The sequence below is a fragment of the Haematobia irritans genome, chromosome 5 (genome assembly GCF_050003625.1).
Source record: "Haematobia irritans isolate KBUSLIRL chromosome 5, ASM5000362v1, whole genome shotgun sequence".
NCBI lineage: Eukaryota > Metazoa > Arthropoda > Insecta > Diptera > Muscidae > Haematobia > Haematobia irritans.
Window position 1 is genome coordinate 43,557,404 of NC_134401.1, and position 24,811 is coordinate 43,582,214.

Here is a 24,811-nt window from a genome sequence, read left to right on the forward strand (position 1 = left end):
TTATTTCGGCATAAGCCGGCTATCATGTAAAACCTTTTTTCGGAAGGTTCAAGTGTGGTTCATTGTTGGGTTTAATGAACCGCCTGAATTTATTCTGATAAATTGGTTGATAGTTTTGCTGCAAGTAGAGGATGCTGATGAGGAATGTGGTAATTCCGAAACGTGCGTCCATCCAACCATCTTGCAGTCTATAGGGCTTTGCCCAAATAAATTTGACAAACATTATTTTCCTCTGTTGGTTAAGCTACACTTGTAGTTTAGTCAATGCATGGTTTTAAGCTGAAATCAAAAAAACAACAACAATGATTAAAGAAAAAACCAACAATAACAAAACAAAACGAAATAAAATTTTGGCAAATTTTTCTATAGAAATAATATTTGCTAACATTTTCTATAGAAATAATATTTGGCAACATTTTCTATAGAAATAAATCTTTGGCAAAATTTTCTATAGAAATAAAATTTTAATAAAATTTTGGCAAAATTTTCTATAGAGATAAAATTTTAATAACATTTTCTATAGAAATAAACTTTTGGCAAAATTTTCAATAGAAATAAATTTCTGCAAAATTTTCTATAGAAATAAAATTTTGGCAAAACTCTCTATAGAAATTAATTTTTGGCTAAATTTTCTAAGGAATTAAAAATTTAACAACATTTTGTATTTTGTAAAATAATATTGCGACAAAATTTTCTATGGAAATAAAATGTTGACAAATATTTCTACAGAAATAAAATTTTGGCAAAATTTTCTATAGAAATAAAACTTTGACACATTTTTTTTAACTTCAATATTTTAATTTTCGTATTTGGTCATAGTATCATAATCCCCTGGTGAGTAAGTTCTCCTTTTTTTGTAGAAGTGTTAACTTTCCCTTTTTGGCGCAAGCTAAAATCGGTAAAAAAACATTAAAATTTTAATTTAATTTAATGTAAAATTTTCTTTAAATTTTGGTAGATTATTTTTTGGCACGAGTGGCAACCAGGCTCAGGAGGTGATTCTAAAGACGGACGGACATACCTAGATTGACTCAGAATTTAATCACGACCCAGAATATATACTTTATGTGATCTGAGACCAATATTTTGATGTGCTACAAACGGAATGGCAAAGTTAGTATAACATACCCCCGTCCTATGGTGAAGGCTATACAAATATAAAAAACAGTTTACTATTTCACTTCTGCTTTCTCTTTTTCCGCAGATTTCTTGCTGTAAGTTTTTCGGCTGTATCTACTAAAAAATTACGTTGAGTCACGGATTGGGCAAATTAAATGCTAACGCACATGATTTTTATAAGTTTTTTACATGAACTGCTTACCCCGTTTTCGCTGGGCTAACATACAACGTTGGAAATGTATTCTCTGCAAATTTATACGCTTTCTCCAAATTAATATATGTTTGCATCCAAACGTATTATATTTAAAAAATGTTAACATATTTGTCGTAAACACTTAAAAAAAAAATTGGGTTCCAAACAAGTATTTTTTACACTTTTTTTCATCCGTGCACAAACGGACGAACTCCGCTAGATGGAGACAGAATATCACCTCGACCCCAAATATATACTTTATGGGGTCTAAGACACGGTTGCCACAGTTGGTAGCATTCTACCAAAAATTGTAGATTTTTTACTGTTTGGAAGATTGGTAGAATTCGTGATTTTTTGGTAGGTTTTGCAAAATTTTCCTATCCAACTAAGAGATACTTACGTTTTTTATAAATACAAATAAAATTTTGGCACAATTTTCCATAGAAATAAAGTTTTGGCAAAATTTTCCATAGAAATAAAATTTTGGAATTTTTTTTTTTAAGATATACATTTTTGAGAAAATTTTCGAAAGAAATAAAATTTGACAAAATTTTTTAAAGAAATAAAATGTTGTCAAAATTGTTCTTTAAAAATAAAATTTTGGCAAAATTTTTTAAAGAAATAAAATTTTGACAAAATTTTTTATAGAAATAAAATTTGACAAAATTTTCTATAGAAATAAAATGTTGACAAAATTTTCTATAGAAATAAAATTTTGACAAAATTTTCTATAGAAATAAAATTTTGACAAAATTTTCTATAGAAATAAAATTTTGACAACATTTTCTATAGAAATAAAATTTTGACAAAATTTTCTATAGAAATAAAATTTTGACAAAATTTTCTATAGAAATAAAATGTTGACAAAATTTTCTATAGAAATAAAATGTTGACAAAATTTTATATAGAAATAAAATCTTGACAAAATTTTCTATAGAAATAAAATTTTGACAAAATTTTCTATAGAAATAAAATCTTTGCGAAATTTGGTAAAATTTTCTATAGAAACAAAATTTTGGTAAAATTTTCTATAGAAATAAAATTTTAACAAAATTTTCTATAGAAATAAAATATTGATAAAACGTATTATTTTATTCATAAATTTTATGAAACAATCATTAATATTATGAAATATGTTGAATAGTCAAATAGACTACATTCATTGTTAATAACAATAGAAATATTTTTAAGTGTAAAAAGCAATTCAATTAATCCAGCATTTTTATATCCGTTTGTAGATATTTGAGTTCCTGTAGCATTGTCTGTAAAAGATTTCCTTCGGGAGTATCCTTGGGTTCATATAATAGCATTCGAATAGCCTCTCTTAGCATATCTTCAGTTTCGATCAATAATTGCTAGAAATTATAAAATTCAAATAAGCATATCAAATAAGGAGGATATAGCAATGCACTCCATAACTCACCTTCAAATGGACCTTGGTCAATTCATTCTCCTTATACCGCATACGATGATATTCGGCCTGTGTACTAACCAATTCATAAAGTGTTATGGCCTTTAGCCGAGATATGGATCCAGGCAATATGAGATTAAGAACCTTCATGATATCTTCGCATAAATCAATTTTTCTTTCGTACACATTGCGACCCGGACAATGTGAGGGATTATTAATAATCATACGTAAAATTGATGCAATATTTTGTTTTATATCAACTATCAAATAATGATTTGCGCTTAAAACTTTCGCAAGCTTTTGCAATTGCATTTCCAATTGATAGATATCATTGGGTGATTGTAGAATTTCCTCTTGAAAATCACTTAACTGTTGATCGATTTTTTTACTATCTTCAATGTGTTGGCAACTTTCACATTGCCATTTATCTTCTTGATGCAGCACGTTACCCTTTTCACAGGCCGTACATAAAACCGAAGATAGATAAGATCCAAATTCGGTGGGATCTTCGCATCGTTTGCATTTACAGTCAAAGTATTTGGTCATTTTTAATATTTTACGGCGTTCATCGGTACCCTATAAAAGAAAGGAATTTAAAAATATGGTTTAGAAAAGGTTACAAATAAAATATACAGTGTAGTTGACACGAAATGTTTTTATGTACACATCAAACTAAAAATAAGAAAATTTTGTCAAAATGTTATTCCTATAGAAACTTTTGTCAAAATTCTATTTCTATAGAATTTTTTGTCAAAATTTTATTTCTATAGAAAATTTTGTCAAAATTTTATTTCTATAGAAAATTTTGTCAAAATTTTATTTCTATAGAAAATTTTGTCAAAATTTTATTTCTATAGAAAATTTTGTCAAAATTTTATTTCTATAGAAAATTTTGTCAAAATTTTATTTCTATAGAAAATTTTGTAAAAATTTTATTTCTATAGAAAATTTTGTCAAAATTTTATTTTTATAGAAAATTTTGTCAAAATTTTATTTCTATAGAAAATTTTGTCAAAATGTTATTTCTATAGAAAATTTTGTCAAAATTTTATTTCTATAGAAAATTTTGTCAAAATGTTATTTCTATAGAAAATTTTGTCAAAATTTTATTTTTATAGAAAATTTTGTCAAAATTTTATTTTTATAGAAAATTTTGTCAAAATTTTATTTCTATAGAAAATTTTGTCAAAATTTTATTTCTATAGAAAATTTTGTCAAAATTTTATTTCTATAGAAAATTTTGTCAAAATTTTATTTCTATAGAAAATTTTGTCAAAATTTTATTTCTATAGAAAATTTTGTCAAAATTTTATTTCTATAGAAAATGTTGTCAAAATTTTATTTCTATAGAAAATTTTGTCAAAATTTTATTTCTATAGAAAATTTTGTCAAAATTTTATTTCTATAGAAAATTTTGTCAAAATTTTATTTCTATAGAAAATTTTGTCAAAATGTTATTTCTATAGAAAATTTTGTCACAATTTTATTTCTATAGAACATTTTGTCAAAATTGTATTTTTAGAGAAAATTTTGTTAAAATTTTATTTCTATAGAAAATTTTGTCAAAATTTTATTTCTATAGAAAATTTTGTCAACATTTTATTTCTATAGAAAATTTTGTCAAAATTTTATTTCCATAGAAAATTTTGTCAACATTTTATTTCTATAGAAAATTTTGTCAAAATTTTATTTCTAAAGAAAATTTTGTCAAAATTTTATTTATATAGAAAATTTTGTAAACATTTTATTTATATATAAAATTTTTTAAATTTTATTTCTATAAAAAAACTTTGTCAAAATTTTATTTCTATAGAAAATTTTGTCAAAATTTTATTTTTAGAGAAAATTTTGTTAAAATTTTATTTCTATAGAATATTTTGTCAACATTTTATTTCTATAGAAAATTTTGTCAATATTTTATTTCTATAGAAACTTTTGTCAACATTTTATTTCTATAGAAAATTTTGTCAAAATTTTATTTCTATAGAAAATTTTGTCAAAATTTTATTTCTATAGAAAATTTTGTCAAAATTTTATTTCTATAGAAAATTTTGTCAAAAAGTTTTTTATATAGAAAATTTTGTCAACATTTTATTGCTATAGAAAATTTTGTCAAAATTTTATTTCTATAGAAAATTTTGTCAAAATTGTATTTCTATAGAAAATTTTGTCAAAATTGTATTTTTAGAGAAAATTTTGTTAAAATTTTATTTCTATAGAAAATTTTGTCAAAATTTTATTTCTATAGAAAATTTTGTCAAAATTTTATTTCTATAGAAAATTTTGTCAAAATTTTATTTCTATAGAAAATTTTGTCAAAATTTTATTTCTATAGAAAATTTTGTCAAAATGTTATTTCTATAGAAAATTTTGTCAAAATTTTATTTTTATAGAAAATTTTGTCAAAATTTTATTTTTATAGAAAATTTTGTCAAAATTTTATTTCTATAGAAAATTTTGTCAAAATTTTATTTCTATAGAAAATTGGGGTACCTCTTACTTGGAGAGGAATGTTTTGTAATATCTACCAAAATGTCAAGAATTCTACCATAGTACAAAATCTACCATTTTTGGTAGAATTCTACTAACTGGAGCCACCGTGGTGCAATGGTTAGCATGTCCGCCTTGCATAACCAAGGTCGTGGGTTCGATTCCTGCTTCGACCGAACACCAACAAGCTTTTCAGCGGTGGATTATATAGAGGAAAAGTATGCTTGTCAAATTTATTTGGGCAAAGCCCTATAGACTTCAAGATGGTTGGATGTACAGCTGTTTGGGAATTACCACATTCCTTATCAGCATCCTCTACTTGCAGCATACTTTTCCTCTGTTGGTTAAGCTACACTTTTAGATTAGTCAATGCATGGTTTAAGCTGAAATCAAAAACATTAATAATGACTAATAATAACAAACAAAACGAATGAAGATAGAGGAAGCACACTAAAAAACAGACCCAGCCAACTACATTCAAATCGATGATTTGAGTTTGGCAAAGGAAAAGAGATATGCTTGCAAATTTGTTTAGGCAGTAGCCGACTATTAAACCTTTTTTCGGAAGGTTCAAGTGTAGTTCACTTTGGGTTGAGTGAATCACCCAAATTTATGCTGATAATTGGTTGATAGTTTTGCTGCAAGTAGAGGATGCTGATGTGGACATTCCGAAACAGCTGTACATCCAACCATCTTGCAGTCTATAGGCTTGTTGTTGTATCCTGGAAACCAGTTTCTGTTAATTGTCATATGTTGTAGTTGACTGTAGAAACAATAAGCATTGTTCGACTGTTCACCACTTAGGTGAATTCTAACAAATTAGCTTTCTAAAAATAAATTTCGTGTTGTTGCATTACTATGTAACAAAACGAAATAAAAATAAGATTAAGGGACTCGTAAGTTATATGAAAAGATGATGTACAGTGGGAGAAAAGATGATTCAATTTGTAAGAGGAAATTTCCCAAATGTTTTCTCCATAAGGAGTTAGCATAAAGGGCCCAAAATTGAGTTATCTCTCCCAGCCAGATCTATACTAAAGGCTGTGGAAAGGTTCATTCGCCCGAACCGAAACATGTACAGTCCAGGCGTGTATAGATTGGTATCTGGCGTTTTCTTTTCAATGGCTCTATTAACCATGTTCCTTAATCTATATCTGTCCATAAAGCTCGAAAAATAATTGTATAATTAAACAACAATAATGATTGAAGAGAAAACCAACAATAACAAACAAAACGAATTAAATAAAATTTTGACAAAATTTTCGATAGAAATAAAATTTTCTATAGAAATAAAATTTTGACAAAATTTTCTATAGAAATAAAATTTTGACAAAATTTTTTATAGAAACAAAATTTTGACAAAATTTTCTAGAAATAAAATTTTGACAAAAGTTTCTATAGAAATAAAATTTTGACAAAAGTTTCTATAGAAATAAAATTTTGACAAAATTTTCTATAGAAATAAAATTTTGACAAAATTTTCTATATAAATAACATTTTTACAAAATTTTCTATAGAAATAAAATTTTGACAAAATTTTCTATCGAAATAAAATTTTGACAAAATTTTCTATAGGAATAAAATTTGGAGAACATTTTCAATAAAAATACAATTTTGAGAACATTTTCTATAAAAATACAATTTTGAGAAAATTTTCTATCAATAAATAAAATGGTGACAAAATTTTCTACGGAAATAAAATGTTGACAAAATTTTCTTAGAAATAAAATTTTGACAAAATTTTCTATAGAAATAACATTTTGACAAAATTGTCTATAGAAATAAAATTTTGACAAAATTTTCTATAGAAATAAAATTTTGACAAAATTTTCTATAGAAATAAAATTTTGACAAAATTTTCTATAGAAATAAAATTTTGACAAAATTTTCTATAGAAATAAAATTTGAGAAAAATTTTTTTAGAAATAAAATTTTGACAAAATTTTCTATACACACAAAAAAAAAATTTCTGATTCCATCACGAAAATAATTGATCCAACTAATTTTTAATTGAAATGTCTTCAACCACGTAAATTACAGTATCAATCACAGTTTTAATTGGGCATAGTAAAAATTCTTGATTAAAAAATTAATTGACTTCATTAGCAAATTTCAATTAATTTTTTAATTGATTTAATTAAAAATTTAATTGATGTTGATTGCAAAACTCAATTAATTTTTTTTATTAAAAAAGGTAACTATTTTCAATTACTTTCTGAATTGGCTTAGAGTTTTTATTTGGATTTACAATTGTTTGTTTGAAATACAATTTTAATTAAAAAAATGTTCGTTGTTTGACTTAGTCTTCCGAATTTGATTAAAAAGTTAATTGTATCAATTAATTTTTTAATTAAAAATTTTAAAATTTTCAATAATTAACTTAATGTTTCTATCTTGATTAAAAAGTTAATTGTATCAATTAATTTATTAATTGGAAAAATTTTCAAACTCAATTAACTTTTTAATTGGAAATATTTTGGTGATAAAATTTTGAGAAAATTTTCTATAAAAATACAATTTTGAGAAAATTTTCTATACAAAACAATTTTGAGAAAATGTTCTATACAAATACAATTTTGAGAAAATTGTCTATGCAAATAAAATTTTGAGAAAATTTTCTATCAATAAATAAAATGTTGACCAAATTTTCTATAGAAATAAAATTTTGAAAAGGTTTTCTATAGAAATAAATTTTTGATAAAAACTTCAAAAAAAAATTAATTCGGTAGATTTCGTAAACTTTTCCTAAAATGTTGGTAGATTATTTTTGGCACGAGTGCCAACCTTGGTTATGACCCAATTCAAAACTTCTTCAATACTCACCAATAAAACATTTGTATAACAATTAGTAACATTTTCCCCAGCATTTATCTCCCGATTGGCATAGATTTTCATACAGTATTTATCATCAATATCAATTTCAGTATTTGGTGTACAATCATGACCCAGAATAGTAGCTTGAATATAGACACCTTTCATGGCACCTTCATCGGGAGCACGTATCTCGAAACCATTGACATCAATTAAAGCACATAAACGTTGAATAAAATCCTCATTCAATTTGGATCCATGTGTCAAATATTCTGAGATACGCGATTTCATTAAAGGTTTAACAACATTGGCATTATAATGTTTCCAGATATCGGTGCCACGACGTTTGTCCAAATAACATTCGGCTGTCATCATTCGATCAAAATAGGAACACGTTTCGGGATTCTCTTGCAGCAATAGACATTTAATAATGCCATAACATTCACCGAATTTCTTAAGTAAATCATAATCCAAATTGGTCATAGAAGCCAATTTATCGCAGTCATATTGATTGTGGCTGCGACAATTACGACATAAATTCGTGATTTTACATTTGCTACAAAGAGAAAGGGTCAATTATTTTTTTTCTTTTTTAAATAATTTTTTTTTTAATATCTCCATCTTACCTGCAATATGATTGAGCCAAATGGAAACAATTATTACAACGTTTCTCATTATCCGAGGCTAATATTAAAGTGGGCTGTTCCAGGAGAATACATTCGCCGGTACTTATTTTCTGATTAGCCTTGACATAGCTATTAAAGAATAATGGAACAATTTTTATTTGTTTTCCTTCAAAAATATATAATCATTTGCATTATTAATAAAAAATGTTACCTTCCCAATTCTTCAATTTTTTTTTTCTATTCTGCATTTCTTATTGAAATTTTCACCCATTTCCACGTTGCTCCTGATGGTGTTTTCTTGAAATTAAAAATATGACTGTTTGTCTGTCTTGTCCGTTTATCTTTGAGTTTCGTATGCTACTGAATGTGTATTTTCCCGGATAAAAATAGTGAATGAAAAGAATGAGCTGATGATTGTATCCGCGACCATAGTGTGTTATTCTCAAAACATATTTCGGAAAAATTGAATAGGGATGTAGGTTTAGAAATCGAAAAGAGAAGGCAAAATTATGAAATGCTTATGTTGAAAACAAAATATTTACTTAAAAAGAGACGGTATTGCATGAACTTATTCGTTTTATTGGGGATTAACTATTGTAACTTTTGTGGCAATTGAAGGAGAATTGAATAATTTTAAATTGTGATCATTGTATACTTGAAATATTCTTTAAACCTATTTCCGAAAGATTAATAGGGAAGTAGGTTTAGAAAAACAAAATAGTAGGTAAAATTATGAATTCCAAATTCCAGTTTCAAATCCAACACTCAAAAAAAAGTGAACTCACTATTTCACTAAAGCCAATTTAACTATATTTTAGTTCATGAACTTATTATATTTGGTGAAAATTTCATTTACTCTAATAATTTTTTGCGTACGTTAGTTAAATGAACTAAAATACAGGAAAAAATTATACACAAGTTAAGGATAGAGATTTACTAAATTCGTATTTGCCATAAAATAGTTCATTATTTCTTCGAATTTGTAAATTTTACTACAAAAGCGTCCATGATGAACTTCGTATGTCACTAAAGACATTCTTGCAATTTTGAACTCCAATTTTTTCCTTCAAACTACAAAATTTTCTTTAAAAAGTGAAAAAATTATATATGTCTAATAAATTTTCTTGAATTTGTCGAAAAATATTTACTTTTTTTTGTGATATTGGCGCGATGCCAGCGCTTGTAATACTGTTTAGTTAAAAATTTCTAAAAATATTCAAAATTTTCTAAAATTAATCAAAAGTTTTCTTCCTGGTGGGTTCACTGTTTTTTCAGTGAAATTATAACAGATACTTCAAAGAAAAAAATGTTTTCTTAATTCCTAAAAAAAAACGTTAAACCAAACATGCCAAATCTTCAAAATAAGTCTTAGTCTATATTTGAAGTGTTTTTATCTTAAATCTAAAGATTAAATATTGTTTTGTTAATTTAAATAAAAAATGCGTTAGTTTAATTCAAGGAAAATTTGCCTTAGTTCAAAGATATACGACTTTAACGGAGGGACGCAATTTTCAAAATTTATGTCCTAAATTTAATGCAAAAAATTTTTTGAAGCAAATATTATAAATTTCATTTTAGTTAAAATCTCATTAAAAAAATTTTAAATTTAGGTTGCGTAATCTCTAATATCACGTTAATATTTTTATATCCTCCACCATAGGATGGGGGTATATTAACTTTGTCATTCCGTTTGTAACACATCGAAATATTACTCTAAGACCCCATAAAGTATATATATATTCTGGGTCGTGGTGAAATTCTGAGTCGATCTAAGCATGTCCGTCCGTCCGTCCGTCTGTTGAAATCACGCTAACTTCCGAACGAAACAAGCTATCGACTTGAAACTTGGCACAAGTTGTTGTTATTGATGTAGGTCGGATGGTATTGCAAATGGGCCATATCGGTCCACTTTTACGTATAGCCCCCATATAAAGGGACCCTCAGATTTGGCTTGTGGAGCCTCTAACAGAAGCATATTTCATCCGATCCGGCTGAAATTTGGTACATGGTGTTGGTATATGGTCTCTAACAACCATGCAAAAATTGATCCACATCGGTCCATAATTATATATAGCCCCCATATAAACAGATCCCTAGATTTGGCTTGTGGAGCCTCTAACAGAAGCATCTTTCATCCGATCCGGCTGAAATTTGGTACATGGTGTTGGTATATGGTCTCTAACAACCATGCAAAAAATAGGTCCACATCGGTCCATAATTATATATAGCCCCCATATAAACCGATCCCCAGATTTGGCTTGCGGAGCCTCAAAGAGAAGCAAATTTCATCCGATCCGGCTGAAATTTTGTACATGGTGTTGGTATATGGTCTCTAACAACCATGCCAAAATTGGTCCATATCGGTCCATAATTATATATAGCCCCCATATAAACCGATCCCCAGATTTGGCTTGCGGAGCCTCAAAGAGAAGCAAATTTCATCCGATCTTGCTGAAATTTGGTACATGGTGTTGGTATATGGTCTCTAACAACCATGCAAAAATTGGTCCACATCGGTCCATAATTATGTATAGCCCCCATAGAAACCGTTCTCCAGATTTGACCTCCGGAGCGTCTTGGAGGAGCAAAATTCATCCGATCCGGTTCAAATGTGGAACGTGGTGTTAGTATATGGCCGCTGACAACCATACCAAAATTGGTCCTTATCGGTCTATAGTTATATATAGCCGATCTCCAATCACACAAAAATTGGTCCATATCGGTTCATAATCATGGTTGCCACTCGAGCCAAAAATAATCTACCAAAATTTTATTTCTATATACAATTTTGTCAAAATTTTTATGTCTATAGAAAATTTTGTCAAACTGAATTATATACGTATTTTATAGATCTTTTTTGATTTAATATATACCACGTACGGATTTACATACAATTTAGAAGACGGTGTTACGAGGTTTTAAGATACCTTGCCATCGACAGCGTTACCGCAACTTAAGTAATTCGATTGTGGATGGCAGTGTTTATAAGATGTTTCTACGAATCCATGGTTGAGGGTACATAAGCTTCGGCCTGGCCGAACTTACGGCCGTATATACTTGTTTTTATGTAGGATTTTATTATGGGAGCTCAAGGGCTAATTTATAATTTTACTCAGGTTTGCTAAGACATTTTTCTACAATTGTGAAGTCATTTCGTGAGGACTTGGGCCTAAATGTTCATCACCCCACATCAGTGTTCATCACTGATTTGGATAATATATCCCACAAGTATGATGAAGATGGTTCACATTCATATTGATCTACCATCCAGTTTTATTACTTCAGAATTTCAAAGGAAATTTTCGTTCATTAATACATGGTGACCTAACTCGTATTTGGAAGATCCTCACCGGAGGGTCCTGGAGTTGTGTTTCGAAATCTTTATCTTATACCAGCTTTCGGTATGACAAAAATTATGTTTTTTTAATTAAAAATTTTAAATTATTAATAATTTTCTACAGAGCCTATTCTTTATTTTTATTTTTCATAAAAAAATTGCCAAAAATATATTTTGGATATTTCTGTGAGGAATTTTAATTAAAATTGGAATTTTTGGGACGAAAGTATCCGAATTTGATTACAAGAGCCAGAAAAATACTGGCAACACTGGTCATAAGCGCTTTACGAAGTTAAGTGAAACGGGGGAATCCCCCAAGGAAGAGTTTGATCGTCTTTATTTTGGAAAGTTGCTATGAACAGTGTTTTTGCTCTCTTTAAAGAAATGATATAAGTAGCGACATACACTGCGAAATAGTCGAACGTTTCATAAACAGAAATATGCGCCATATAAACCGACGTCGTAACTAGTACGAAATCAATGTTACTCATGAGCTACTTTTTTTCTCTGGGTTTACCCGTTTGTGTCTCTTGTTCTGTTGTGAAACTTAATGTGCAACCTTTTTGGCAAATGCTCTTTATACCCTGTGCCACAATGTGGAACAGGGTATTATAAGTTAGTGCATATGTTAGCAACACCCAGAAGGAGACGAGATAGACACATGGTGTCTTTGGCAATAATGCTCAGGGTGGGTTCCTGAGACGATCTAGCCATGTCCGTCCGTCCGTCCGTCTGTCTGTGAACACATTTTTGTGATCAAAGTCTAGGTCGCAGTTTTAGTCCAATCGACTTCAAATTTGGCACAAGTTTCTCTTTTGGGACAGAATAGAACCCTATTGATTTTGGAAGAAATCGGTTCAGATTTAGATATAGCTCCCATATATATCTTTCGCCCGATATGCACTTATATGGACCCAGAAGCCCAAGTTTTACCCTGATTTGCTTGAAATTTTGCACAAATATCACGCGTAGTTGTATAGTCAAGTGTACAAAATTTGGTTGAAATCGGTTCAGATTTAGATATAGCTCTCATATATATCTTTCGTCTGATATGGACTTATATGGCCCCAGATGCCAGAGTTTTACACTAATTTGCTTGAAATTCTGCACAAGGAGAACAATCATTACTATAGTCAAGTGTGCCAAATTTGATTGAAATCGGTTCAGATTTAGATATAGCTCCCATATATATATATATATATATATATATATATATATATATATATATATATATATATATATATATATATATATATATATATATATATATATATATATATATATATATATATATATATATATATATATATATATATATATATATATATATATATATATATATATATATATATATATATATATATATATATATATATATATATATATATATATATATATATATATATATATATATATATATATATATATATATATATATTTCGGGCGATATATATATATATATATCGCCCGATATGGACTTATATGGCCCCAGGTGCCAGAGTTTTACACTAATTTGCTTGAAATTCTGCACAAGGAGAACAATCATTACTATAGTCAAGTGTGCCAAATTTGATTGAAATCGGTTCAGATTAAGGTATAGCTCATTACTATAGTGAAGTGTGCCAAATTTGATTGAAATCGGTTCAGATTAAGGTATAGCTCCCTTATATATATTTCGCCCGATATAAACTTATATGGCCCCAGAAGCCAAAGTTTTAGCCCAATTTGGTTGAAATTTTGCACTAGGGGTAGAATTAGTAGTGTGCTAAATTAAATGAAATCGGTTCAGATTTAGATATAGTTCCCATATATATCTTTCGCCCGATTTTCCGCCATATGACCACAGAGTTCAAAGTTGTAGTCCGATTTACGTGAAATTTTGCACAAGGAGTAGAATTAAAATACTAAGTACACTGAAAAAACAGTGAACCCACCAGGAAGAAAAATTTCGGTTAATTTTAGAAAATTTTGAATATTTTTAGAAAATTTTAACTAAACAGTATAACAAACGCTGGCATCACGCCGATGTCATAAAAATAAGTAAATATTTTTCGACAAATTCAAGAAAATTTATTAGACATAATTAATTTTTTTCACTTGTTAAAGAAAATTTTGTAGTTTGAAGGAAAAAATTGGAGTTCAAAATTGCAAGAATGTCTTTAGTGACATACGAAGTTCATGATGAACGCATTTGTAGTAAAATTTACAAATTTAAAGAAATATTGAACTATTTTGTGGAAGACACGAATTTAGTACACAAAAAATTATTAGAGCAGAGGAAACTTTCTCCAAACATAATAATTCCATGAACTAAACGAAAGTTAAATTGGCTTTAGTGAAATAGAGAGTTCACTTTTTTTTGAGTGTATGCATGTCAAATTTGGTTGAAATCGGTTCAGATTCTTATATAGCTTCCATATATATGTTTTTTCCGATTTTGGCAAAAATGACCAAAATACCTACATTTTCCTTATAAAATCGCCACTGCTAAGTCGAAAACTTGTAAAAGTGACTCAAATTTTCCTTTATTTCTAATACATATCTATCGACCGATAAATCATAAATATACTTTTGCGAAGTTGCCTCAAAATTGGTTCAGATTAAAATGTTTCCCATATTTTTGTTTACTAACATAGTGTACCATCCCAGGGCATTAGCCGACTTAAATTTTAAGTCTATAGATTATAAATTTTGTTCAGATGGAGTCAGATTTAAATGTATGTATTTGGGACAAAAACCTTTATATATAGCAGCCAACACATTTAACGGATTTGATATAGTATCAAAAAATGTGGATTTACAAAGTGGTGCAGTGTATAATATAGTCGGCCCCGTCCGAATTTAGACTTTTCTTACTTGTTTTTAAATAATCCCGTTTTTTGTACAATTAATGACACGATAGGTGCCAGCGAACAATTGTGCCGCCTGAATATATGCAAAAATAGTTTTCCGGTAGCAAATAAACTGGGTTCTCCCCTGAACTGTTAATTTCAATGAAATGGAGATAGAATGAGCGTGAGGTTAATTTTGATTTAATTTGTACATAAAAACGTGACTTCATAATTTCGTATTTATAGAAAAAAAAAACAAGTATATACGGCCGTAAGTTCGGCCATGCCGAATCTTATGTACCCTCCACCATGGATTGCGTAGAAACTTCTACGAAAGACTGTCATCCACAAATTTCAACTCACATGGTTGTTAAATATCATATACTACCACCACGTACCAAATTTCAACCAGATCGGATGAATTTTGCTTCTCCAAAAGGCACCGGAGGTCAAATCTGGGGATCGGTTTATATGGGAGCTATATATTATTATGGACTGATAGGAACCAATTCCTGCATGGTTGTTGTATACCCTATACTAACATCCCGTACCAAATTTCAACCGAATGGGATGAATTTTGCTGTTCCAAGGTGCTCCGGAGGTCAAATCTGGGGATCGGTTTATATGGGGCCTATATATAATTATGGACCGATATCGACCAATTTTTGCATGGGTGTTTGAGACCATATATTAACATCACGTACCAAATTTCAACTGAATCAGATAAATTTTGATCTTCCAAGAGGCTCCGGAGGTCAAATCTGGTGGTCGGTTTATATGGGGGCTATATATAATTATGGACCGATATCGACCAAGTTTTGCGTGGTTGTTAGAGACCATATACTAACACCATGTACCAAATTTCAGCCGGATCGGATGAAATTTCTTAGAGGCTCCGCAAGCCCGGGGGATCGGTTTATATGGGGGCTATATATAATTATGGACCGATGTGAACCAATTTTTGCATGGTTGTTAGAGACCATATACTAACACCATGTACCAAATTTCAGCCGGATTGCTTCTCTTAGAGGCTCCGCAAGCCAAATCGGGGGATCGGTTTATATGGGGGCTATATATAATTATGGACCGATGTGAACCAATTTTTGCATGGTTGTTAGAGACCATATTCTAACACCATGTACCAAATTTCAGCCGGATTGCTTCTCTTAGAGGCTCCGCAAGCCAAATCGTGGGATCGGTTTATATGGGGGCTATATATAATTATGGACCGATATGGACCAATTTTTGCACAGTTGTTAGAGCCCATATACTAACACTATGTACCAAATTTCAGCCGGATCGGATGACAATTGTTTCTCTTAGAGGCTCTGCAAGCCAAATCGGGGGATGGGTTTATATGGGGGCTATATATAATTATGGACCGATGTGGACCAATTTTTGCATGGTTGTTAGAGACCATATACAAACACCATGTACCAAATTTCAGCCCGATCGGATGAAATTTGCTTTTCTTAGAGGCTCCGCAAGCCAAATCGGGGGATCGGTTTATATGGGGGCTATATATAATTATGGACCGATGTGGACCAATTTTTGCATGGTTGTTAGAGACCATATACTAACACCATGCACCAAATTTCAGCCGGATCGGATGAAAATTGTTTCTCTTAGAGGCTCTGCAAGCCAAATCGGTGGATGGGTTTATATGGGGGCTATATATAATTATGGACCGATGTGGACCAATTTTTGCATGGTTGTTAGAGACCATATACTAACACCATGTACCAAATTTCAGCCGGATCGGATGAAAATTATTTCTCTTAGAGGCTCTGCAAGCCAAATCGGGGGATCGGTTTATATGGGGGCTATACGTAAAAGTGGACCGATATGGCCCATTTGCAATACCATCCGACCTACATCAATAACAACTACTTGTGCCAAGTTTCAAGTCGATAGCTTGTTTCGTTCGGAAGTTAGCGTGATTTCAACAGACGGACGGACGAACGGACATGCTCAGATCGATCAGAATTTCACCACGACCCAGAATATATATGCTTTATGGGGTCTTAGAGCAATATTTCGATGTGTTACAAACGGAATGACAAAGTTAATATACCCCCCATCCTATGGTGGAGGGTATAAAAATGTATCGCTTTTTGTGTTTTTTTTTTTAATTATTGTGCCACTCTTTTTGCTACTGACACTTTTTGTGCTACTTTTTTTTTAATTCTCAACGGTAACGCTGTAGGCTTGTATAGATCCAAAAGAGATATAGCACCATATAAATCGATACAGTCGATCGATTAAAAAATTTATTTTGTTTTTTGTTCTAAACTCAACAATATTAAATAATAAAAAGATTTTCTTAAATATTTATTGAAAATTTTATTTAATTTTATTATCTTATCTAACCAAGTTTTTTATTTTCCCAGTCTAACATGAGTTATTTTGTACTACTTAATTTATGGTTATATACTATTATGTTATTTATTTACTTTCGAATTTACTTAGACTTTCTTCTATTTGTTCTTGTTGTATGGCAATACGTCGAACTAAATGTCCTTCTGGTGAGTTGGTTGGTTCAAATGATAATAGCTCCTTAGATTCCAAACAAATCTCCTTGGCTACTTGTAGTTTTTCCTGAAATATAAGAAAGTAATGAAAATTATTATTCTATTGCTAAAAAAATGATATTTCCAATAAAAATATTAATTTAATTTGAAAAAAAAAAATCTATTCCATTGAAAAATTATATACAGAAAAATTTTTCATCCAAATATTTCCAATTAAAATTTTAATTGAATTTTCGAAAATATTAAATTAAAAATTTAATTGATTCAACAAAGTTTTTAATTAAAACAAAAATCAATCACAAAAATTAATAGTATCAATTAATATTTTAATTGGATCAATTAATTTTTTAATTGAATTCGTACACAGAAAAAAATTTCACGAAATTTTTTCCAATTAAAATCTTAATTGAGTTTAAAAAAATATTCAATTAAAAATTTAATTGAATCAACGAAAATTTTTTAATTGAAAAAAAAATCAATCACACAAATTACTAGTATCAATTAATTTTTAATTGGATCAATTAATTTTTTAATTGACTGTCAATTAATTTTTTAATTGATACTATCATTTCTGTGATTGAAGACATTTCAATTAAAAAATTAATTGGATCAATTAATTTCGTAATTGATTCAGAAAAAAAATTTTTGTGTGTAGATTCATATTGTCATTTCAATGATTGAAGACATTTCTATTAAAAATTAATTGGATCATTTGATTTCGCGATTGAATCAAAAAAAAAAAATAAATTTACACAATATAAATCCTTTGGTATCTCCTTGCTGCGAAAATCCAATTCAGCCAATTCCAAAAATGACAACAGATATTCATACAAAGCGATGGCATATAGCTTAGAATATCCAGGGATAAGGGCTTTCACCACTGGCAATATTTCCTCACACAAATCTAAGCGTCTTCTAAGGACATCCTTATTTGGATCACGCATAGAATTGATAAGGACCGCCCTTAAAATTGTGGCAATATTTTGTTTCAAATCAATCATCAAAAAATGATTTGGATGAAAATCACCAGCATATTTATTCAGTAATTGTTCGTAGGCCATAACATCACCATTGGCCTGGCCTATATCCTCAGAGGCTTGTATTAAAAGTTTCTGGACAAAAGTAGAATCCATAACGGCCTGACAATCCATACACATCCATTTGCCATGGGAACATATGGCAAAACCTTCAGGACACTGTTTACATTTAACGGAACTCATATGGGTATTCAATTCGGTGGGATCTAAACAACGGAAACATTGGCATTCCATGTGGCGGGTCATGCGTAAATGATGTTGACGTTGAATGGTACCCTGAAAACCAAAGCAAAAAACAAATCAGTGATCAGTTCAAATCAAACAAACCTAAGGACTCACCATTAAGGGATTGGTAAAGGAATTGTATACAACTTCTCCAGCTTTTATGGGTACCGCAGCATAGATTCTCATATTATAATCATCATCAATGGCCGTTGCGGTATTTGGAACACAATGATGTGGCATTTTTGCTGCATGTACATATAGACCTTTCAGTGAATCCCCAGTAACTTTGCTTGCCACCTCAAAAGCATTAGCATCGATTAGAATACACAGTTTATGCAAAAAATCAGAATCTTGCATATTTCCCTTAGCCTTTTGAATGTTACGAAAACAATCCATTACGCCCGAATCCATAATGGGTTGTACAATACTGATGTCATGATCTCGCCACATTTCCGTATTACGATATTCATTTAATTTAAAATTGTGCGGCATTAGATTCGAACATTTCTCAGACGTGGCTGGATTTTCCATAATCATCATAAGTCTTAAAATCGAGTTCAGGGCATATGTGTTAATTAGTAGATTCTTGGAAATAGCCTTGGTGGCATTGGTGAAAAATTCACATTCAAAAGCATCATGATCGGTGCAGTCAATACACAAAGGGAAAAATTGACATTTTCTGTAATTAAAACAAAATTGGTTGAGATTTGTCAGAAACAATGATATAAAGAAAATTTTGGACAATGTACTGCTTAAAGTTATTCCTAAAAATCTGGCTGTCATTTCATTTCTATACAAAATTGTGTCAAAATTTCATTTCTATAAGAAATTTCATTCATTATGTCAAAAATTCATTTCTATAGGAAAAATTGTCAAAATTTCATTCATAAAGAAAATTTTATAAATAAATTTTTTCTTCATAAGAAATTTTGTTAAAAATTTCTTTGTTATAGGAAAATTTTGTCAAATTTTAATTTCTATAGGAAATTTTGTCAAAATTTCATTTCTATAAGAAATTTTGTCAAAATTCTTTTCTATAGGAAATTTTGCCAAAATTCTTTTCTATAGGAAATTTTGTCCAAATTACATTTCTATAGGAAATTTTGTCAAAATTTCATTTCTATAAGAAATTTTGTCAAAATTTCATTTCTATAAGAAATTTTGTCAAAATTTCATTTCTATAAGAAATTTTTTCAAAATTTCAGTTTTATAAGAAATTTTGTCAAAATTTCATTTCTATAAGAAATTTTGTCAAAATTTCATTTCTATATTAAATTTTGTCAAAATTTCATTTCTATAGGAAATTTTGTCAAAATTTGATTTCTGTAGGAAATTTTGTCAAAATTCCATTTCACTGTTTAACTCCCATATAAACCGTTCTTCGAAATTTATTTCTTGCCATATATGTCTAAGGTTATTTCAGGCAGCAATTTTTATCATATTTGTTTGACATCTTGAGTTATATTAGACCGATTAAAACATTTAGCCTATATATAATTTATATCACTTCACATTTTGTTATTATCCCCATGCAGATTCGCAATTTTACACCGAAAAAATGTAAACTGTATTACAAGAAGAATAAACTAACTCGTACGAAAATTGAACTAAATTTTACTCCACATTTTGAGATTTCCACAAAGCGTTGTTAAAACCAGTAAAATGTAATGCCCTGTTGTACTTTTTAACTGCAGTTCTCGAAATTAGAAACTAACCAAAATTAAAGAAGAAAATCATTGGCGCCAAATCATGACCATTTTAACCATACAGTATAGTTCATTCTTACTATTTTTGGAAATCGTACGAAAATTTTCATTTGCTTTAGTTCATATTGAACTTATGTGTACGGTCATTGAACTTTATACTCACGTTTAGTTCTTAAAATGTTTGGGACATACTTAAAGAAACGAAATTTTCATTGGGCTGTGAAAAATTTCACAAAAAAATAATAAAATTTAACTACAAACAAATATTTTTTTTTGCAATAAAAATAAGTTTAATTTAGCTTTAGTTTAACTACGGAATTTTTTTCTGTGTATATCCATATTGCATTTTGGAGATATTAGGGATTGTGAGAGAAATTCTTTTACAACATGGGGTAGAGGGACTTATTAAAAAATGAAAATAATAAATCTAATATCGACAACATCATTTTCCGTGTGTCTAGCAATCGTAAAATATTCTATGTTGTTATTTTGTTGCCGGCCGCTAGCTTTTGTTCTCCAATATCTGTAATATCCCATAAGAAATAGATATAAGCTCACATGCAGACAATCGCTATTATTGTGTTCAAATTCCTACACAGAGTAATAAGCAAGGCTTGGAGAATAAGACACAATGAAGTTTACATCACATTTGTTTACATTTTAGGGGATTTATAAACCTATGTATGTGTTTTCTTCACACCTCGCTCTCTCCCACTCTTACTCTCTGAGAATTCTAATAATGCTATAAGCAAGGCTTAGATAGTAAGGCTTCATTGGGTTTACATTACATTTTGATTACATTTTGGGAGGTTTGGGTGCCTTACAGTTTTCTTCACTTCTCCCTCTCTCAAACTTTCTCTCTCTGAGAATTTTGGTTTTTTCGCCATGATTTATGTTGATTACATGCAATCTATCTGGCCAATAAAACTGTCGATTTTTCTAGATGGTCTAGGTCATGGGTAAATATCGATTCCTCTAGATATACAATATCTATTCTGATGTTGATCTCAAATAATTATTTCCGATTTTTAACGTAATGGCCTTCGATTTTAGATCACGTACACTGTTTTTTTTTTCTTCTTTTTCTCAATACATCTGTATTACAAATGTGAGAGTATTTGTGAATTACTTACTTGCACATAACAAATGAATCCTCGCAACACTTTGCACATTTCATCTGTTCACATTCCCAATGAGTTGTAACCAGCAAGGGTGATTCTTCGATCAATATATCACCGGGTTCTATATCGATGGCAGCTTTCAAATGTCTGTAGATGTTGTGGCCGCAATTCGGAAGGAAAAATATCGTTATTAATTTTTTTTTTCAAATATTGTCTCTCAGCCATTTATATTAAATTCTAAATTTTGTCATTTTGTCTTTTACCTGCCATATTGCTCATTAGATTCGGCAAACACCACTTTTTCACTAAAATTTTGCATTTTATTTCAATCCGTAGCTATGTAATTTAATTTTCGCAGGTTCCCTGTCACAACTGCCGTGCTTTTAGTGAGACTGTTTAGTACTACTTGGCGTGTCTGCGACGAGTATCTCGTGGTCAATTAATGCACAATACACAATCGTTTTGTTTTTTGAAGTTGGGCCAAAATATCTTAATTTCATTTTATTGTTCGTATTTTTGCGTTTTTTTTTTTACGAAAACCCAAATCTACAACGGCACACAAATTTACGAGGAAGAGATAGTTTTTACTTTTTACTTATGTAGCATCTGTATCTACACATCACCTTTCCCTTTCCTTAATGTGCAAAGAAACAGTGGTTATTTAGAAAAAAATTCTATATGCGGATTTGATTGAAATTTGATTTTTATGTCATAAGAAATTTTCAGAAAATTGCTATTTGAAAATTTTAGAAAACTTCATTTCTACATAAAATTTTTAAAAATTTCATATCTATAGGAAATTTTTGAAAAATTGCATTTCTATAGGAAATTTTGAAAAAATTTCATTTTAATAAGAAATTTTCAAAAAATTTAATTTCAATATGAAAATTTCAGAAAATTTTATTTCTATAGGAAATTTTCGGAAAATTAATTTTTTATAGTAAATTGCATAAAATTTTATTTCTGTAGGAAATTTACATAAAATTTAATTTTTATAGGCAATTTTCAGAAAATTATTTTTATATTCAGAAAATTTCAATTTTTAGAAAATTTAATTTCAATAGGGAATTTTCGGAAAATTTTATTCAAAAGGAAATTTTCAGAAAATTTTATTACAAAAGGAAATTTTCAGAAAATTTTATTTCAAAAAGAAACTTGCAGAATATTTATTTTTTATAGGAAAGTTTTCTAAAACTTAGTTCCTATAGAATTTTTAGGAAAATTTCATTTCTAAAGAAAATTTTATTCCTATAGGAAATTTTTGGAAAATTTAATTTCTATCAGAAAAATTTCGAAAACTTTAAATTCTATATGAAAATTTCATTACTAAAGGAATTTTCGGAATTTTAATTTCTATAGAAGTTTTCGGAAAATTTAGTTTTTATGAAAATTTTTGGAAATTTACATTTCTATAGAAAATTTAATTTCTACACGAAATTTTTGAAAAATTGCATTTCTATAGTTAATTTTTGAAAATTTTCAAAAACTTGATTTTTATAGAAAAAATTTCGGAAAATTTCATTTCTGTGAGAAAATTCAATTTTTATAGGAAATTTTCGTAAAATTTCATTTCTAAAGAAATTTTTAGGAAAATTTCATTTCTATAAGAAGTTTTTTGAAAAGTTTCTATACAGATGAAATTTTCGGAAAATTTAATTTCAATAGGAAAATTTTGTTTCAAAATGTAATTTTCAGAAAATTTTATTTCAAAAGGAATAGGAAACTTACAGAATATTTATTTTTTATAAGAAATTTTTCTAAAATTTAGTTCCTATAGGAAATTTTAGGAAAATTTCATTTCTAAAGAAAATTTCATTCCTATAGGAAATTTTTGGAAATTTTCATTTCTATCAGAAAATTTTCGAAAACTTTTAATTCTATAGGAAAATTTCATTTCTATAGGAATTTTCGGAATTTTAATTTCTATAGGAGTTTTCGGAAAATTTAGTTTCTATGAAAATTTTTGGAAAATTACAGAAAAATTTATTTCTTCACGAAATTTTTGAAAAATGTCATTTCTATAGTAAATTTTTGAAAATTTTATATAAAAAATTTTCGGAAAATTTCATTTCTGCGAGAAAATTCAATTTTTATAGGAAATTTTCGTAAAATTTAATTTTTAAGGAAAATTTCATTTCTAACGAAATTTTTAGGAAAATTTTATTTCTATAGGAAGTTTTTTGGAAAATTTCTATACAGATGAAATTTTCGGAAAATTTAATTTCTATAGGAAATTTTAGGAAAATTTCATTTTTATAGGAAATTTTAGGAAAATTGCATTTCTGTAGGAAATTTTAGGAAAATTTCATTTCTATAGAAAATTTTCTGAAAATCTCATTTCTATAGGGAACTCTCGGAAAATTTGCTACAGTATTATTTATTTTAAATTCCTAAAGAATCTTTTTGTTTTTTGTTCCACAATTTTCAAATAAATTACTGTCGAAGAGTGTTGACGCGTTTGTGTAATCCGACACATTTTTGACAGGTTAAAATGAATTGATCTAACAATACAACACATGTGTAGCACAGAGGATATGAAATCGTACGGGCGTGTGCTTATACTTGCCTACTTAACCAAAAGTTCGAAATAGAAAGATTTAGTATGTTGGGATTTTGTATGCAGGTACCATTTCTTAGAAATTATGTGGAAGACAAGTAATAGAAATCTTCATTAAACTTGGTCACAATTGATGGTTGTGTTCAACAGGTGTGATTTATGTGATTTATATATGGTTTTGTTGAGTATTTGACAACCAAGATAAATGCTGAATATACACGTTCGTGATAGGCTAGATTTATTTCGTTGGAGATAATCTCTTGCTTTTTGCAGATCTGTAGGAAATTTCAAAACATTCCCCATAGAAATAAGATTTTTCAAAAATTGAAAATGAAAAGAATGAACAATTTCCTACAGAAATGAAATTTTGCGAAAAACTTTTAAAAATTTTCCTAAGAAAGGAAATTTTCAGGAAATTTCTTATAGCAAAGAAATTTTCAGAAAATTAAAAAAAAAATTCCTATAAAAATTAATTTTTCAACAAATTTCCTATAACAAAAAAATACTCACAAATGAAAAAATCTATAGATATGAATTTTTTAAAAAATTTCTTATAGAAATGAAATTTTCAGGAAATTTCTTTTAGCAAAGAAATTTTCAGAAAACTTCCTATAGCAAAGAAATTTTCATAAATTAAAAAAAAATCCTATAGAAATGAAATTTTTAAAAATTTCGTATAGAAATGAAATTTTCAGAAAATTTCCTATAGAAATGAAATTTTTAGCAAATTTCCTATAGAAATGAATTTTTTTCAAAATTTTCCCATAGAAATTAAATTTTTAAAAAATTTCCTATAGAAATAAAATTTTTAAAAAA

At 28.5% G+C, this 24,811-nt stretch overlaps 2 protein-coding genes across 2 annotated transcripts; both read right to left on the reverse strand.

Annotated features, from left to right (window-relative positions):
* Positions 1-2,385: 2,385 nt before the first annotated feature.
* On the reverse strand, positions 2,386-9,024 carry LOC142239052 (uncharacterized). The gene is made up of 5 exons (XM_075310816.1): positions 8,862-9,024; positions 8,651-8,779; positions 8,037-8,580; positions 2,736-3,299; positions 2,386-2,667 (listed from the first exon to the last, which is right to left on the reverse strand). Exons 3-5 carry the CDS (start codon positions 8,505-8,507, stop codon positions 2,521-2,523), a joined length of 1,182 nt encoding a protein of 393 aa, XP_075166931.1. The 5' UTR covers positions 8,508-8,580; positions 8,651-8,779; positions 8,862-9,024; the 3' UTR covers positions 2,386-2,520.
* An 8,112-nt stretch (positions 9,025-17,136) lies between these two features.
* Positions 17,137-21,875, reverse strand: SmydA-7 (SET and MYND domain containing, arthropod-specific, member 7). Its single transcript, XM_075310815.1, has 5 exons — positions 21,702-21,875; positions 21,451-21,585; positions 18,726-19,290; positions 18,102-18,662; positions 17,137-17,416 (listed from the first exon to the last, which is right to left on the reverse strand). Exons 1-5 carry the CDS (start codon positions 21,755-21,757, stop codon positions 17,264-17,266), a joined length of 1,470 nt encoding a protein of 489 aa, XP_075166930.1. The 5' UTR covers positions 21,758-21,875; the 3' UTR covers positions 17,137-17,263.
* Positions 21,876-24,811: the final 2,936 nt, after the last annotated feature.